Below are 19,102 nucleotides of genomic sequence, written 5' to 3'. Positions count from 1 at the left end.
GTGTTACTAAATTTGAATTGATTAAGTATAAATAGGTTAATGTCTTATATTTATTTTGCTACTAGTTTTTGCCCGCGGCTTCGCCCGCATGGAATTCGGTTATCGCGCGTGTTCCCTCGGGAACTGTGCTTTTTTCAGGGATAAAAAGTAGCCTATGTCACTCTCTGGCCCATAAACTATCTGTATGCTAAAAATCACGTCGATTCGTCACTCCGTTTCGACGTGAAAGATGGACAAACATACAAACACACCCACTTTCGCATTTATAATATTAGTATGGATTGTGACTAAAACAATAAGTTTTTTTGATAAAAACTTCATTTTAATACAAGCTTTATTTGGTGACCTTGCAAATGCAAGCTTTACTTGCATAATGATTGTCATTCAAACTACATTTCCGTACCAAATTTTAAGTCGATGCATTAACTGTTGAGGAGTTCCGTCCAGCGAAGACGATTCTGGCTGGACCACTAGGATATCACTACCAGATTATTGAACTGTCACCAGATTTACATAATTATGCCAAATTGCAACTGGAAGTGGACCAAATTCAACCCATCCATATGACCCGCACACACACATACATATTATGTAGGTACATACATTGCAAGTTAAATAAAAGCTTCTATAACCTAACCAACAAAAAGTTCGAAAACCCCCGACTTTGTCGCTTCAAAGTCAATATCTCAAAAAACGAATTACCGTAAACTGCTTCAACTTTGCCCTCTAGCCCCAACATTGCCTGATTCGATTTAGAGTCGATAACTTAGTACCCTTTAGGTTTTGAAACTTTTGTCTCCCCGTAAAAATAATTCCCGTGAAGATAAAAGTTTAAAAACTATAAGAGTCCTAAGTTATCAACTCTAAATCAACTCAGGCAATGTTGGGGCCAGAGGGCAAAGTTGAAGCAGTTTACGGTAACCGATTTTGATGAAACATGTCTAAGAATCATCACCAGAAAACCTGATTGCAAATAAAAAAAAACCGCATCCAAGTAGGTCTACACGGTTAAGAGCTACGGTGCCACAGACAGACACACAGACAGACAAACAGGCTTACATACCGGTCAAACTTATAACACCCCTCTTTTTGCGTCGGGGGTTAAAAATAAGCCATCATGAACATGACGACATCCACTGTTGAAAAAATGCTACCCCTTCTTTAGTGGCGAAGAGGAGTGTTCTTACACTACAATCACAACGAACGGTCCACCTAGCTCAGTGATGGGCAAAGTACGGCCAACTCCGGCCCACGAAGGGATTTAATTCGCTCGCCGACGTTCCTTCGAGGTGAATAGTACCTACCTGTATGGCCTGCGATCATAATATAATTTAATTATTTGGCAAAAATATAAAAAAGTTTAAAACAAAACGGTGTAATCCTGGCCCTCCTCTAAAATATCTGTAACTTTCTGGCCCCCCATGAAGAAAGTTTGCCCACCACTGATCTAGTTAGTGGGAGCTCTGCCAACAACACTGCGTCTATCAGTTAACTGTAATAAATAACAAACTGCAGTAATTTACTTACGCAATCGGCCCCCCACCCTACAACTGAGATTTGCGTATATTTGTACTTCAGTCTGGTCGCGTTGCTCACGCGAACGCCCGCAATTCTTCCCTTTATGAAATCAATTTTGGTCTTCAGAACGAGTATGACCAGATTGTACTGTAACGTCTGTTGGTTGAAGCTACGCTGGAAGTGGAAGTCTATGACGGGAATTTTGGTCCCGCGGGGGTACAGGTCGCTGCCGACGCGGACGTTCACGGTGGTGATGAAAGCTCTCCTCCCGGATTTGCTCAAAACGTGATGCCTGATGAAACAAATAATTTGAATCCACTGTCAAGCTCTGAAATATTTCCTGTTTATTTTAATTCACGAAAACATTTTTCACACCTCTCCTTCCTTTTTCTAAGTGTTTTATTGCAAATGCCAATTTTTGAAGTTGATAATTGTAAAGCCACTCTATTTTCTATGCTGGCTGTTTTTTTAATAATATTTAATAATAGTTAAATCACAATGACAGATCTACCTTAACTATTACAGTTAGATTGTAAGTATCCCAACGTTCATCCCATTGAAACCTATCACTACTGAACTAAAATTCTTGTCACCGAGGGATGACGTCCTATTATTTTTTTTTTCATATATTTCATTTTTACTACTGATTAATGTGTTACATTATCCAAGAACATGTTTGTTTAAGACATTAATTTCGGACGAACTCAAGCCCCTAAGGCACAGGTTTAAACCTAGTTTAGGGGTCGAAAGCTCAACCACTTACTTAAGATCTTTTTGTACTTAAGTTTATGTTACCTGTAACACTTCTTTTTGAGTACAATAAACATTAAACATAAAAAAATATAGATTTTTTTTTCAACTTTCTTAATGCTCGGTGTGAAAAGTTGTATGAGCCACTCGGGAGCAAAATTATTTTCATCTTGGGCGTTAACACTTGAATCCCTCATTACGCTCAGGATTCTACTTTAGAATCCCTCGCTACGCTCAGGATTCTATTGTAGAATCCTTCGCTACATTCTGGATTCAATGTACGCCCTCGCCGTAAATACACCATTTTGCTCACTTGTGACACAAATAACTATTTACAACCGAGTGGACGTAGTCCACCCAGAAAGACCTTTTCTATCTCACAATCACCATTCGGGTAAGGAGGCGCAAGATCGTAAAGCATGGTGCAGTCTGATGTTGGAGGTCGAGACCCATTTTAACTGGAGAAGTAACCCAAGCGCTGGCAAAATATATCAATGTCAAAAAATATTATTCATGCTTAGCAATTTTTGTCGTCAAACTCTATCTATGCACAAGTATATGTTCATTCGACATATTTATGCACATGTGTTCTTAAGGAAAACGTATTCATGTTCTCATGGGATGGGCACTTGTAAAATAACCAAAAATCTTGATGAACCAACTTCAGACAGGAACTTTTTTGGGGATTCCCTTGATGGTTTACGGGAGCAAAGTCGTGGGTAAAAAGTAATTGCTTACGCTTCGACACAAGATGCCACTGTGATGACCAGGTCTCTTCGGATGATGGCTCCGGTGCAGACGTACTTATCCCTTATGAACACGCTGGCTACGAACGGGTACCTCCTGACCTGTGGCGTACAACACACGCAGTTCAGTGGTTCAGATGCTAAGAGGGTTATCACACTCGCGATTTGTGAGCGAGTAGAAAGTAGTTGACAGTAGAAAAAGTAGTTTTTTTAATTATAGAGAGTAGCAGCCTTATTCATAAAAAGTTAGAGCCTCCTTGAAGGCTCCTTGAAGGCCCGATGCTAAAAAACATGATTCATAAACGTCTGTTAGCGCTAATCAGTCGATCAAGGCTCTGCTAAAGTTAGTGGACCGTAAACCCTCCTTTATCTCCCTGCTAAGTCACAAAATGACCACCACAAGTTTGAACAGCTAACTTTGACAAGAGCAAAAAACCATACCGAAGATATTTTTAGGGTTACGCAAAGATTAAAAAAAATCCAGGAAAAATTATTTTCAGGAATTTGTATTTAAAAATCCTCTAAATTAGGTATTTATTACTGCTACTTTACTAACAATAAATATGAAAAAAAAAATTAGGATGATTAACATAATTACGGCTTTTTGCACTTAGGTACATGCGGATCGGAAATGGCGGGAAAACAAACATCTCACTTTTTATTTTTTTCCTGCTAATTTGCTGTCAATGCTGTCATTTTTTTTTTAAATTTCGATGAGGCCATTTTTTTTCTTTGATTTGTCAAGATGGCCAACATAACGCGTCTAATTCGTCTATCAGCAGCTCAACAACTGGCAGACTGCTAGCAAGCGTTTATGAATCATACTTCTTGACAACCGTCTAACAAGCTTAATCAGTCTGCTAAGAAACAGACCGATCAAACCTCAATTAAGGTTTTTTTATGAATAGGGCTGTAGGTATTTACGACTAAATAATCCTGTCATTTTTATCTTTTTAAGTATTTCTGTTGACTTCGACATGTTACTGGTTTCGATAGTACAGTCATAGCAATTGAAGATAAATAGTTTTTTAGTCAATTTTCAAGTATGATTTGTGCACAAAATACCTTGCTCCCATCGGGCCCCACCACATCTAGCTCTTCCTGAAACAAATGTGAGACTTGATACGATACTAAAAATGTCGGGCACGCCCAGGATAGGATTGCGCAGCCCTTTTACGAAAAAATCAAGCTACTACATCGCCATCAGATATTTCGGAGCACATTCACTTAATTATTAAGGTATTAGAGTTTCTATATTTTTGATCACTTTGGCCGCTCAGAAATATTTAAAGGCGACTGTACCTAATACTTTGCTGTTTTTTGTACGGAATTTTCCAGTTAGGGTGCTATTTACTCTTAAATTACTAATAATTGTCTAGCAAACTTAGCCGTAATAGTTTCCTTGATATATTAACTACAATCATGATTTTTGACAAAATTTTCAAACCATTACTTCTGTTTAGCTTTTAGACGGGGAGAGACGCTCTATTTTAACAAAAAATGTACTTTAAAGTTGAACGAATCACTGTATCGAAAAGTCGTCTTTACATTCCCTGACAGATAGATGGTCGGATAGACAGACATGCCGGGTTCCTTTTTTGTCATTAAAATTTTGTCAAAGGAACCCTAAAAACAGCTAAATAGACAACTTACTCCATTTTTAAAATCGGATAAAAACAGTAGAACGAAATGAACTCCAACCTGCTAAACCGTATGATGCCATGATCGTAATAGGAACGTTTCAGGCAAAAGTATATCCGTTGTATTGAAAAGTATGAGACTATGCCCACTAGCACGTTTCACCAACCGTCGCCGTCGCGTGCCATGCACGGAGCGTCAAAACGCTTCGGCGCCGATACGCTTCTTGTAGGTATTACACGCCGTTAACAAGTTGTGTGAGAAGTGGACTAAAATAATAACTGCAGGTGGTAGGACCTTGTGCAAGGTCCGCCCGGATTGCTACCACCATCTTGCTCGCTAATCCTGCCGTGAAGCAGTAGTGCTTGCACTGTTGTGTTTCGGCGTGGAGAGTAAGACAGCCGGTGAAATTACTGGCACTTGAGGTATCCCCTCTTAGGCCTCTAGGTTGGCAACGCATCTGCAATTCCCCTGGTTTGCAGATGTTTATGGGCGGTGGTGATCTCTTACCATCAGGAGACCCACTTGCTCGTTTGCCATCCAGTCGTATAAAAAAAAAACTGAATGGTACCCTAGAGAAAGCAGAAGAAGTAGAGGTAGGCAGTTAGATGGGAAGACGGTTTTAAGAAAGTAGCTGGCCTAGAATGGTTACGTACGTGCGTACGACAAAGAGAGAAAGAGATCACTCGTTGAATCCGACTCGGCTGGGCAGCGTTTGGGAAGCTTCGCAGTGTCTTTTCATCCAAATAACCGCAGTGTTTGAAGTCAAAAGTCTTTGACCAGTGTGTGTTGCCAGTGATGACATACGGATCTGAGACGTGGGCGCTAACGATGGACCTCATGAGGAAGCTCAAAGTCACTCGAAGGGCTATGGAGAGGGCTATGCTCGGGGTTTCTCTGCGGGATATACTTAATCAGAAATGATGATATCCGCAGTAGAACTACCGAACAATTGCGAAACTGAAGTGGCAATGGGCGGGGCACATTGCTCGCAGGACTGATGGCCGATGGGGTCAAAAGGTTCTCAAATAGCGTCCGCAGACCGGGAGACGAGCTGTCGGTAGGCCTCCAACAAGATGGAGCGACGACCTGGATAAGATTGCGGGATCGCGGTGGATGCGAAAGCACAAGACCGGTCTGAGTGGAGAGCCTTGGGGGAGGCCTATGTCCAGCAGTGGACGTCTTTCAACTGACATGATGATGATGATGTGCGACAAAGGATAGAAGTAAGTGGAAAGCCTTAGAGGAGGCCTTTGTCGAAAGACAAGCTGTTTAGGGGGAGGATCGACCGAGTTAGTATAATGTACCTACGTAACTTCTTGCCTCTTTCTCAACTTACACTAATTACTGTCAAATAAGTTAAACTTAAACAGCAATAGAGGCTTTTTTTTTTAACAAGTTGTACAGTTTCTATATTGTGTAGTTGTACAGTTTCTATAGTGTAGTCCGTGTCACGTTACATTCCGTGCCTGATGCGTTCCTAATACGGTCATGGTATTATACGATGTACTACTTATTATTACTTATTCTGTGGTAGAGTGGGGCCAGCAAGCCCAAAACATTAATACCTAACTAAAGAAAATTCATACCACAATAATAAACAAATGAAGATCCCTAGGACCCTAGGTATAAAGTTCCGAGCCCTCGGTACGCAAGTCCGACTTTCGCTTAGCCGGCTTTTTTTTTAATTGCTGACTGTACTTTTTACGGTCTGTATTTAGACTGTACATTAGCTAGAAGTGGGTAAAATTAGCATGTATAGACTCATGATATTTACTGATAATTGTTTTGAGTGGGATTCGAACCCATGATCAGCCACTTAATAGAAAAATGTAATTATTAAATTGAATATTACCATTTCATTAGAATCAACCACTGTGTCATTAGTCATCACAACCTGAAATAAATATGATAATTTAGGAAAGTGTATTTTATGCAACTGTTGAATAAGTGAAGCTTAGGGACTAGCTAGGTGACGCGGGTTGCACGGACCGGGTGGAAGGCCAGTGCCGCCGTTATAATTATTCATACATTTTGACGCACATGTGCGTCGGTGGCACCTGCAGAAGTCAGGTGGCAGTGAATGCGTTAAAATGCTTTAGGGTCATTTTTGAGAGGTGACTAATTTCGTTTACTGACGGTTTGAGTTTGATTCTCAAGGTGCGACAGATTTTACCTGCACCCAGCTAAAGTTCAACAGCCTTATTCATAAAAAGTTAGAGCCTCCTTGAAGGCTCCTTGAAGGCCCGATGCTAAAAAACATGATTCAAAAACGTCTGTTAGCGCTAATCAGTCGATCAAGGCTCTGCTAAAGTTAGAGGACCGTAGACCCTCCTTTATCTCTCTGCTAAGTCACAAAATGGCCGCCACAAGTTTGAACAGCTGACTTTGACTAGAGCAAAAAACCATAGGTACCGAAGATATTTATAGTGAAGGCAGGGCTACGCAGATTAAAAAAAAAACAGGAAAAAATATTTTCAGGAATTTGTATTTAAAAATCCTCTAAATTAGCAACAATAAATTAACAATAAATATGAAAGAAAAATAAGGATGATTAACATAATTATGGCTTTTTGCACAACATAAACATGCGGATCGGAAATGGCGGGAAAACAGACATCTCGCTTTTTTTTTTCCTGGTAATTTGCTGTCACTGCTGTCAATTTTTTTTTTTAATTATCGATTAGGCCATTTTTTGTCTTTGATTTGTCAAGGTGGCCAACATAACGCGTCTAATCCGTCTATCAGCAGCTCAACAACTAGCAGACTGCTAGCAAGCGTTTATGAATCATACTTCTTGACAACCGTCTAACAAGCTTAATCAGTCTGCTAAGTAACAGACCGATCAAACCTCAATTAAGGAGTTTTTATGAATAAGGCTGTAAGTTGATACACGAGTTGGGTAGCGATATAATAAGCTATGAAAGACGCCAGGAAGTATTTTAAGATCAAGCTCTTGCTCGCTAATCCTGCCGTGAAGCAACAGTGCTTGCACTGCTGTGTTTCGGCGTGGAGAGTAAGACAGCCGGTGAAATTCTTGGCACGTGAGGTATCCCATCTTAGGCCTCTAGGTTGGCAACGCGTCTGCAATACCCCTGGTGTTGCAGATGTTTATGGGCGGTGGTGATCTCTTACCATCAGGAGACCCACTTGCTCGTTTGCCATCCAGTCGAATAAAATAAAAGTTATTGTGTTCTGGTATCTCACACTCTACTTTAGGCAATCTGCTTCTTAGTCAACTTCACACTTCAGGCATACTGCTTCACCGGCATCTCTCGTTTAGGGCAAACAGCTTTTTAGGCAAATTTCATGTTTAGGCATAACGCCTTTATTCGCATCTCGCTTTTTAGGTAACTCGATCAAAAAGCAAATTGTTTAGCAGGGAGGGGCCCGGAGAGGAGAACACAGATAGAAAGTAGAGATTAGAATGATGCCCATGCTTACGCTGCAGAAGATTTTCTTGAACCATTTCTTGTATCTGTAGACTTTGGTGAAGACGGTGGGGGCCCCCGTGATGCCACAGCGGGACGGCCCGAAGCTGATCACGGCGTGCAGCAAGGTCCCGATGACGCCTGGCCCGCCGACGTCGTACTGGGGGGAAAAATGCATCAAGAAAGGTCACTTAAAAGTGAAAAATTTTATTAAAAAATCGAACTCCAAAAATTAAACTGTTGGTTTAGAAACTTTATAGGCTAAGTTTTCTTGAGAATTATTAGTGGTTTAAAAGTAAATACCTAACAGCCACAGGTATAAAATAAACCTGAACTTGTAAGATTTCGTACAAAATAGATCCTTAGAAAAATACTACATCATTTTTTCGTAAACAACGGCTACGAAACCCTATCTTGAACGTGTCACACGCTCTTTGCCGGTTTTTTATGTACCTAATTTTGTCATTGCTCTCTTAATTATACAAATTGCCCCTGTTGTAAACTATCCCCATATTTTTTGATCTTTTCTCAAGGTTCCGAGATAAATATCACTTTGGACCAGTGAGGTCTATTGCTCGTGTTGTGTTTCTCCATGTAAATTGTAAATGTTTGTTTTATGGCGTTAAATAAATTGATTTTCTTTCTTTCTTTTTTCTAAATGTTTTCAGTAATGCTTAGTATGGTGCTCCATAATCAGCCATTCTATTGTTTGGTGTTTTACTCTCCACTCTCTTAGTCTAAAATTCTTGCGAGAGTTTTCTACGACGAGTAGATCAAGGTAATGGTTTGACTGTACTTAGTAAGAATAAGAAATCTTTATTTCGCATAAAGTCTTTAGTTAGGTTCATGATTCATAAAGATAAAGCACTACATGTCAATGTTTTCAAATATACTTGATTAGATGATATTAACTAACCTTGCAAGCCCCAGTGCCCCGTTGGAGGCTTCCCGCGCAGAAGTTACTCATCGTGATCGTACGACTGAAACATGCAAATTTTTCCTCCAGCTCAAAGTCAAAGTCAAAGTCAAAGATTTATTTGTTAAAAAAGCAGGTTACATGGTTAACAGGCGTTATGCCAACATTTGAAAGTTCACCACTTTTTGCCGCTTACACGGCGTACAAATATTATAACAAGAGATTTTCATCTACATGTAGGTACCTACCTAATATAAATGCGATTTCATTTTTTTTTAACATTATCATGTTTAATTCATTATTTAATACATCTTGTCTTTCAATATTTTACATATTCTATTTCTAAATATGTTAGGTGGTAGTGTTTTTAGATATTCAGGCAATTTATTGAAAAATTTGACTGCCATGCAAAATACACTTTTTCTGAACAGGGCACAGTGTGCTCGTGGAAATATGTGCCTATTTCTTAGTCGAAGATTAAGTTCAGGGTTAGGTTGATGCTTCTGAAAACGATCGTCATACTTCTTTACAAAAGTCAGACATTCCATTATATAAAGAGAAGGAAAGGTTAATAAACCAAGCTCTTTAAAATATGGTTTACAGCTTTCCCTAGTGGTTATTCCAGTAATTGCACGAACACATCTTTTTTGCGTCAGGAATACATTGTGCCATTTAGGTGAATTTCCCCAAAAAATTATGCTATATGCGATAATGGAATGCACATGCCCATAGTAAGCAGTGATCGCAGTTTCTTGATTAACTAACTTAACCAATTGTCTAAGAGGATATACAAAACTATTTACTCTAGAGCATATTCTTTCTACATTAGATTTCCAATTACAATTTTGGTCAAGTACTATTCCCAGAAACAGACATTTTTCAACTATTTCTATTGGTATTTTATTGTAATTAATTTCCATTTTAGGCGGGTTGGACTGAGGCTGGTGGAAACGCAGAATTTTAATTATGGCAATATTTAATATTAGATTATTGTTTTTCAGCCATTGTGCCGCGCATGTTATGACAGATTTTATTTCTGTTTCTAGCATATTTACTTCAGTTTATTTTACTATTACTGTACAGTCATCTGCAAACAGGACCGTTGGGTGCGAGATGTGGTCTGGTAGATCATTGATGTAGATAAGAAATAGCAAGGGCCCAAGTGTACTCCCTTGCGGTACCCCAAATCTAACGGATTTTACTTGAGATTGATGCGTAATTTTGATTTTTGTTTGAGGACAGATAGCTGTTAATTCGCATACTTGTTTCCGGTTTTCTAAATAAGACTTTAAAAGGTTGTATGCATTGCCACGGATTCCATACAAGTGTAGTTTAGTCAAGAGGTGTTTATGATCTACACAGTCAAATGCCTTTTGCATGTCCATAAATATTGCTGCTACGTAAACTTTTTTATTTATACAATCCATTATATGATGAAGGCTATCAAATACCGCTAGTTGAGTCGATTTATTTTTTCGAACCATTTTGTTCGTTTTTAAGTATGTGAAATTTTTCCAAAAAATTATATAGACGGTCATATATCAAAATTTCGGAAATTTTAGAAAAAATAGATATTATTGAAATCGGTCTGTGACTACTTACATCATTTATATCACCTTTTTTATAAATAGGCTTTATAATAGATAATTTAAAATGACAAGGAAATTTCGATTGCTCAAACATAAGATTGAAAATATATGCTAGAGGACCAGCAATTTCTTCCGAACAAATCTTGACAATTTTCGTACATACACCATCATGCCCAATACTATTTGTGTTATTTAACCTATTTATCGCTTTTTTTACTTCCTGTTGATTAGTCGGCGTCATGAAAATTGTATTTTTAATCGGCTCAATCTTATTGGTACGGTCCATGTCATTTCTTGTCACTTGATTTATAAAATAATCATTAAAATAATTAGCTATGTCCTTTGGTTTAGTTATGATAGAATTATTATGAGATATTTGACTAATTGATTGACCTGACTTATTGTTTTTAAATTTATTAATAACATTCCATACTGCTTTTGATTTATTTTGATCTTTTTTTATATAATAAGTATTCTGTGCTTTTTGTGTCAACGCGATAATTCTGTTTAATTTCCTAGCGAAATCTTTATAAATGTATTTGTTCAATGTCAATGCTTGGTCTATTTTGTATAACCACAATGCAACTCTAACAATCAAGATTAGACCCTGTCGTCAATCTACTTGTGCATATCTATATAGATTTTTCATCACTATAAATCCATTTCAATAATTTTCTCTTCGCTATATCTGTAAGATATGGCAAAATCAGGAGTTGTCAAATACCGTATTGTGCGAGGCCAGAGCCAATGTCCGGTGGGAATGGTAGCGAGGAGTCTCCTGAAGATTCTTAGCACACCGTGCTGTTCCGTTACCTGGCCCGCTACCAAGGTCAAGGTTATTTAGAGGAGCTATCGGGGACTGGGGGCCGCGGCCGAGTTGGGTTGAGTTTCCTCAAGGGCCAAAGAACACTAAGCCGTGGTTGCCTAGTGGTTTGACCCATCGATTCTCAAGCAGAGGGTCGTGGGTTCAAACCCCGGCTCGCACCTCTGAGTTTTTCGAAATTCATGTGCGGAGTTACATTTGAAATTTGCCACGAGCTTTGCGGTGAAGGAAAACATCGTGAGGAAACCTGCACAAACCTGCGAAGCAATTCAATGGTGTGTGTGAAGTTCCCAATCCGCACTGGGCCCGCGTGGGAACTATGGCCCAAGCCCTCTCATTCTGAGGGGAGGCCTGTGCCCTGCAGTGGGACGTATATAGGCTGGGATGAAGGGCCAAAGACACTAGGTCCTTGCTATATTTACTTGATTTTAGCTTTAAAATTTAATATGAAATGCTTTATAGGAGATGGCGGCGTCCAGTCGGGAAAAAATCAATATGGGTGACTAGACCTGGCTGTATGGCGCCAACTTTCTGGAGCTTAATGCCTTTTAATATCGGTACGGTAGCTTACCTATTACAAGTAGTCTTAGTAGATCCCGTAGAGAATATCAGCCTTATTCATAAAAGACCTGAGGTTTATCGGTCGCCAGACTTTCTTGTTAGAGGTTGTCTATGATTCATGCTTGCTAGCAGTCCGCTAGTTTGTTTATATAGACGGTTAGACGCGTTACTTACCATAGACAAGGCTTATTACCAGGACAGCCTATATTCGATATGTCAAAAAGCCATATATGTTAAATTTAGTTAATTTGTTGTTCGATGATTTTTAACGACAATAAAGAAATTCAGCGGAGTTTCACTATAAATAAAAACGGGTTTCTCTAGTAAAAGTAAGGTTGAAACTCTTCTTATGCCTTCGAGAGATGTTGTATCGATGAATTAAATGAAAACAGACGGAATTGCACTAACCTTATAAGCGCCTTCAAGCTCTACTACTTCTTTATGAACTACGTAGTCATGTCTTTTAGCGACATTTCAATCTTTCTTTAGATCAGGTATCCTGCGAGTGCCGAGAGTTTACAACCGTTGGAACCTTCACCCGTCGAGCGCCCCGGATTGCACCAAGCGCCTAGCCTTTTTTGGCCACTGACAGGTGGCGTTAGACACACGGTGTGTGTCTAGGACGCTGGACGGGTTATAGTTGTGGAGCGGCGACGGCGTACCGTAAACTACTTCAACTTTGCCCTCTGGCCCCAACATTGCCTGATTTGATTAAGAGTCGATAACTTAGCACTCTTATAGGTTTTAAACTTTTATCTCATCATCATCATCAGCCGGAAGACGTCCACTGCTGGACAAAGGCCTCCCCCTTAGAACGCCACAATGAACGACAACTCGCCACTTGCACCCACCGGTTTCCCGCTACTCTCACGATGTCGTCAGTCCACCTGGTGGGAGGCCTGCCAACGCTTCGTCTTCGGGTTCGTGGTCGCCACTCGAGGACTTTTCTCCCCCAAAGGTCATCCGTTCTTCGAGCGATGTGGCCTGCCCATTGCCACTTCAATTTGCATATTTTCCTGGCTATGTCAGTGACTTTAGTTCTTCGACGAATCTCCGTATTCCGGATTCTATCGCGCAAAGAAACTCCAAGCATAGCTCTCTCCATAGCTCGTTGCGTGACTCTGAGCCTCTCTAAGAGGCCAACAGTCAAGGACCAAGTCTCACCGCCATAAGTCATCACTGGCAACACACACTGGTCGAAGACTCTAGTCTTCAGGCACTGCGGAATATTGGACAAGAAGACATCACGAAGTTTCCCGAACGCTGCCCATCCGAGTTGGATTCTTCGGGCGACCTCTTTGTTGAAGTTGGACTTACCCAACTGGACAACTTGTCCAAGGTAAACATAGAGGTCAACAACTTCGAGTGCATCGTTCCCAACGATAACCGGCACGGGTGTGACATGGACATTTGACATGATTTTAGTCTTGTCCATGTTCATCTTAAGACCCACCTGTTGGGAGACTATACTGAGGTCACTGAGCATAGTATTGAGCTCCTCTAGCGACTCCGCCATTATGACTATATCATTGGCAAAACGAAGATGGGTGATGTACTCGCCGTTGATATTGATGCCGAACCTGTTCCAGTCCAAGAGCTTGAAAACGTCCTCCAACGCATTTGTGAACAGTTTCGGAGAAATAACGTCTCCCTGTCTCACACCTCGCTGCAGTTCGATTGGTTGTGTACTCTCGTCCTGCAACCGGATCGACATAGTGGTGCTGCTGTACAAACTCTTTAACACCTCTTTAATCTATAGTCAATATGGCATCGCTGAAGGGACTGCAATACAGCCCAGGTCTCGATTGAATCGAAGGCTTTTTCATAGTCCACAAACGCTAAACATAGTGGCCGATTATACTCATCGGTCTTCTGTATAATCTGGCGGAGCGTGTGAATGTGGTCTATGGTGCTAAAGCCTTTACGGAATCCAGCTTGTTCGGTAGGCTGGAAATCATTAAATCTTCGCTCGAGACGATTCTCTTCTATTTTAAAACATTGCTAAACTATTTTTTTTTGTTCTTTCATCCATCCATACATCCATCCATGTTCTTTGGTAAAACATAAATATTTTGCGCGAAACCACATTTTAGCAATACGACGTGTATTCTACCCTGTCAACATAAAAGGACTACTTAATTCTTCATAATGAACTCTTGACACCTTACGTTCATTAGTGGGTACCACTACCTCTGCGCTTAACATGTCTATGGTGAATCACGTCACCCTAGGTTTTTTTTAATTGTATTTTATTAATAATATTTTTTTTGTTTTGAAAAAATACTTTCTGCTAAGTTTATTCCGGCCCATTCTTCTTGGCAATGATGGTCTTTCCGAAAGCACTACTGGTAGTATAGAGGTAAAAAAGTGTCTGTAAAAGCTTTGCAGCCTATTTTGATGATAACGATGATGATGATGGCAGTCTCCACGGCGCCTCAATTAAACTTACTTCGAATAACCATATTTGCAAATTTCCATGTCGTACTTGTCCAACACAGAGTACTGAAGTTGTCTGTCTTCTACAATCAGTCCCTTTCTTCTGTAGCGACGCTTTCTGTCGAACGGCGGCGGCTCAGTCTAGAATTATAATTACTAATATTATAAATGCGAAAGTGTGTGTGTGTGTGTGTGTGTGTGGATCGACGTGATTTATGCCATAGAGATAATTTATGGGCCAGAGAGTGACGGCTACTTTTTATATAATTGTGTAAACTTACTATTCTAACAAATTCTGGCGAAGCTGGCACAGCCGTCGTTTCGTACTGGAACATAGATTTGTAAAACCAACATGAGTATTACAGGAAAAACTCTTCGTTCCGCAAATATCAGCTGTAAAACTGCTACAGAACGAGTTATGGCCCCCGCTCATGCACCAATAACAGTCATGCCACAGCATTTATCAGGTAGGGTTGGATAATCATTTTCCCAGAATCGTTATATTTCCTGTAACAAAATTTCAATTGGCGTTTTTTCACAGTAGCGTTTTTTCCTAATCAGAATCGACACAGAAACATAGGTTTAGGTTATATCGTAAGTTTGCATCGGCCAAAAATACACAAAAGTAGGAGCTCCGCGTGAGCGGATCTCTGTCGACACTGTATCTGTGTAGACTCTGATTGGGAAAAAACGCTACTGTGTACTGTGAAAATAAGCTTAAGTACAAAAAAGCATATTGGGAAAAAAATATATTGGGAAAAATCGCGAATGGAAAGTTTGCTACTAGGAATTAACGATATTGGGTAAATGATCTAACTGACTTTTTTATTTGCACTCATTTGTTTTCTTGACATGAAAAAAAGGAAACTACAACGTTTTCACGCGGAATGGCGTGTGGAGAGGAGGTCATACCGTAAACAAAGTTTCCGCAACTTTGTGTCAGTTGGTCAACAAAGTTTCCGCAACTTTGTGTCAGTTGGTCAACAAAGTTTCCGCAACTTTGTGTCAGTTGGTCAACAAAGTTTCCGCAACTTTGTGTCAGTTGGTCAACAAAGTTGATCAACTGTTGCTCTACAAATGTTTTCCATGAATACGGGGTTTATGTAAAATATGATCCCATCAAAACATAAATGTGAAATGAGAGCCAAGTTCAATACTATGATTATGCCTTGATTGGTTGACTTTAGCGACAAAAGAAGTGAGATCAAAATGGGTGCCAAGATCAGTGGTCGATCAGTCCTGAAATATATTTATAACAATATAACATATTATAAAAATAAATAAATATAATTTCTTTTTACAACTTAGGATAATATATTGAAGCCTAAGGTCGGACTTGGCTAGTTCTCATGTACGAATTATTAATAAGTACCCACTAAAACAGTCATGGAAGAGCCCTATGTTCGATGGCTTGTTTCTACCAGCAAGCCCAATTTTCGGAAGAATAAGAACTTACAGCTTCAGAACTTGCGAAGGCTATAACATAATTCGTATATGAAAACTAGCCAAGTCCACCTTAGGCTTCAATACCATTGAACTTGGCACCCATTTTGATCTCACTTCTTTTGTCGCTAAAGTCAACCAATCAAGGCATATATCATAATATTGAACTTGGCTCTTATTTCACATTTATATGATTTGATGGGACTTTTGTACAGAAATAATATAGTTTAAAATTATAATAAAATGAGAAAAAATTGCTAGTTTCTGATTTATTCCTTTGTATACACCCAACTAGAACCTATCTGGGACCTAACTTCTACCTATCTGGATGCCAAATTTGAGCTTTCTAGATCATTTGGAATTGGGTTAGAATTTTGATCTATAGGTGTCAGTGATAAAAATCACGAAAGCACCGTTTGAGGAGCGTTTATAAAATTTGGAGCACACATTGTATCTTGCAAGTTTCAATAAATGAGCCAAATTTGACATGTTTATGTGAAATAGTTTTTGTGTTATGAGGGGGTCAAAAGTGGCTCCAAATGGTTCGGGTAAAATTACACACGGTGCTGCTCGCCAGATCTGTGAACTTGAACTTGGCTTGACACACAACCGCGTGTCTAGATACTTACTATTTATTTCAGAACTATATGTGCTCCTTAAGGTTTTAAAATAAGCAGTACATTAATAGTAGACGGGCTTTTAGCCGTTGACACGAGACATCCCGCTTCCTTGCGGGAACTGTTTTTTGTAGAATCCGATTTGGCAACAGTATTTCAATGCACGCACCGAAGAACTAAAGTAGTCGACATAGCTAGAAGCATTATGCAAGTTGAAGTGGCAATAGGCGGGCCGCATTGCTCGAAGAACAACAGATTTCGTTGGGGGAAAAAGTCATGGAGTGACGACCATAAACCGGAAGACGAAGCGTCGGTAGGCCTTTCATTAGGAGGACTGATGACATCGCGAAAGTTGGGTGCAACCGATGGCAAGTGGTTTAGTTGTCGTTCATCGTGGCGTTCTAATGGGGAGACCTTTGTCCAACAGTGGACAGCTTCCGGTTCCGGCTGATGGTGGTGTTATAAAATAATTATTTGGTACTCACATCTTTGTTTCCCCATCCCGCAATATGTACTTTTTTGTACGTAGCCCTTTCCTTAGCCCACCTGATGGGTTGTATCAGCCCTATCTTGAACTCAAACTTCAACTTCAGCTGCAGGATGACTAAATTGTTTGTTTGCTGTGCAGGATTGTATCGTGAATGAAAGTGCAGCTTGACCGCCCGGACCATCACCCCCCCGCTGTAGACTGAGTCGCTGCCAGCGCGGATCCAGATATTGTTTTTGACCTCGTATTTTTGCTTCGTTTCGTAGAATCTAACATTACAATATTTTCTCCAATTATTAAATATTATTTTCTCGGAAATGCCAGCCTAACTGTCGCAAAAATAGTACACAGATTACGCGAAGTTCTGCCTTATAGACTGCTACAAATTAAAAAAAAATATTTACCTACGCAAACATCCAAGGAAAATTCGGCCTTATCTACGTTACAGTAGAACGCGAAGTACGTCTTTGTATAGAAGATTAACTTATTGAAGATTCGTTCTAATTTCAAATTAGAGGACAATAATGGAATTTCATACAACATTGGTGGCCATGGCCAGCCAAGAGATTGTCATTTTCAGTGGGTTTTATTTCTTTCATTGATTATCTATGGCATACTGGCAAATAAGGAAAACATAGTTTGTTAATGTGTATTTACTTCTTGGTGTCTTATTTGACTAGATTATTTAATTAGATAATGGTAGTCGGGGCGGTCTAACTAATGTATTAACTTTTGTTTACTCCGTTTTATTTTGTTATGACCCAAAAGGGCAAGGGAGAGTGTCCTATTCCTAATCTTATGCCTATTTGTGTAATCATTATAATGTTACTCGTAGTCCTATTATCAAAAGTTCGGAAAGGTGAGCTATTTTGAAAGTTCCTTCCCTAATTGAATGACTGCATATCTACGAATAACACACCTCCAGCTGAAAAGCCGGAAAGCTGGTGCAGTGACATAAGCAGCCAAAAGCAGAAAAGTTATAAAATATATATAAGCGATTTTGAATAATGTTTCCAAATATTCTTACTTGTTGAAGCAGCTGGCAGCGGAGAGCACCAAGTCTTCCCTGATGATGGAGCCGGCACAGGCGAACCTGGAGGCGATGTGGATGCTGACAATGAACGGCCAGTTCTCGATCTCGGCCACCTCACCGCCGTATATCCTTCTGGTTTCAACGTATTTCGCGATGCCAGTGTCTTAAATGATTAATGAAAGTACTCAGGAAAGAGGATACTTCGATTTTTAATTCAGGTCCAGGCCAGGATTAGGCTCCAAGTTTTTATATAGATTTTGGTTTACCTATAAGTCTATTAATGTACGACTCTATGTATTCTTTAATTAAAACGAACAATAAAATAGTAAAAAAGTGCATTTTTTCGAAAAAAAAAAAAGAATCATAAAACCCATCTGGTTTAATGTTTTGGAGAAGTACTCGTGGTTGAAACAATTAAACTACTCACCGTTACTTGTTTTGGTATTCTTATTCATGTTCAAATTTATATGGAAATGTTTTGCTAAATTAATAAAGTCAGTTAATATGTCGTCACTGGCCGCAGGTGCAGAAGAATGTTTGTTATTGTCGAAATATAGGTCAGTATTCGTAATTCTATAGTCGTTTATCATTTCACGAAGTGCTTTATTGATATTTGAAATGTAATAAGCTATTTTAGGATCTTGCATTATTTTACTTTGGTTGTACATTTCGTTATATTTTTTATTTCTGTTCCGCACCGCGTCTTGTATGTATCTGTGAATTGAAATATACTCGGCCACGTTTTTAAATTTTTTGAAGTTTTTGTCAACTTTAAGCGTGATGAAGATGTCGTCGATGGCCGCTAGTATTTTATCATTTTCTTGATCGAGGTCTGTTGTTACCGGAAGCGCGAGTTCGTGGCCTGACGCGAATTTGAAGAGAATGAAGACCAATACGATGTAGCCGGTCATGTCTTTAATAATATTAATAGTTTTAAACTGTTTAAATTGATTACAGGAGAACGCGAAATGTTATAGTTTTGGAAATGTAGAAATAAATATAAGTACGTTATGGTGAAGAAGTAAAGACTCAAACAAAACTTGTTTTATTATTGGCAACCAATGAAATAATAAAGAACCAATAAGTAAAACACAAACAAAAGGTTTTATGAATA

The 19,102-nt window shown here is 39.4% G+C and overlaps 1 protein-coding gene across 1 annotated transcript; it reads right to left on the bottom strand.

The window, feature by feature from the left end:
* Positions 1–1,429: 1,429 nt before the first annotated feature.
* On the bottom strand, positions 1,430–19,031 carry LOC141441622 (uncharacterized). Its single transcript, XM_074106415.1, has 11 exons — positions 18,416–19,031; positions 17,983–18,151; positions 16,954–17,224; positions 14,690–14,734; positions 14,422–14,549; positions 9,000–9,063; positions 8,097–8,243; positions 6,508–6,549; positions 4,080–4,115; positions 3,007–3,116; positions 1,430–1,810 (listed from the first exon to the last, which is right to left on the bottom strand). Exons 1-11 carry the CDS (start codon positions 18,897–18,899, stop codon positions 1,489–1,491), a joined length of 1,818 nt encoding a protein of 605 aa, XP_073962516.1. The 5' UTR covers positions 18,900–19,031; the 3' UTR covers positions 1,430–1,488.
* Positions 19,032–19,102: the final 71 nt, after the last annotated feature.

This window comes from Choristoneura fumiferana, chromosome 24, assembly GCF_025370935.1.
Source record: "Choristoneura fumiferana chromosome 24, NRCan_CFum_1, whole genome shotgun sequence".
Classification (NCBI taxonomy): Eukaryota; Metazoa; Arthropoda; class Insecta; order Lepidoptera; family Tortricidae; genus Choristoneura; species Choristoneura fumiferana.
The sequence above is the reverse complement of the archived record's forward strand: the minus strand, read 5'-3'. Positions and strand labels throughout refer to the sequence as shown.

What these genes read in the sequence shown, in the direction of transcription:
- LOC141441622 (XM_074106415.1), bottom strand. Translation starts at nt 18,899, where the DNA reads ATGACCGGCTACATCGTATTGGTCTTCATTCTCTTCAAATTCGCGTCA. An exon ending in CGCCAGAATTTGTTAGAATA is followed by an intron (nt 14,550 to 14,689) that starts GTAAGTTTACAC and finishes TTATAATTCTAG; the next exon opens with ACTGAGCCGCCGCCGTTCGA. An exon ending in GGGGCACTGGGGCTTGCAAG is followed by an intron (nt 8,244 to 8,999) that starts GTTAGTTAATAT and finishes TTTTCCCCCCAG; the next exon opens with TACGACGTCGGCGGGCCAGG.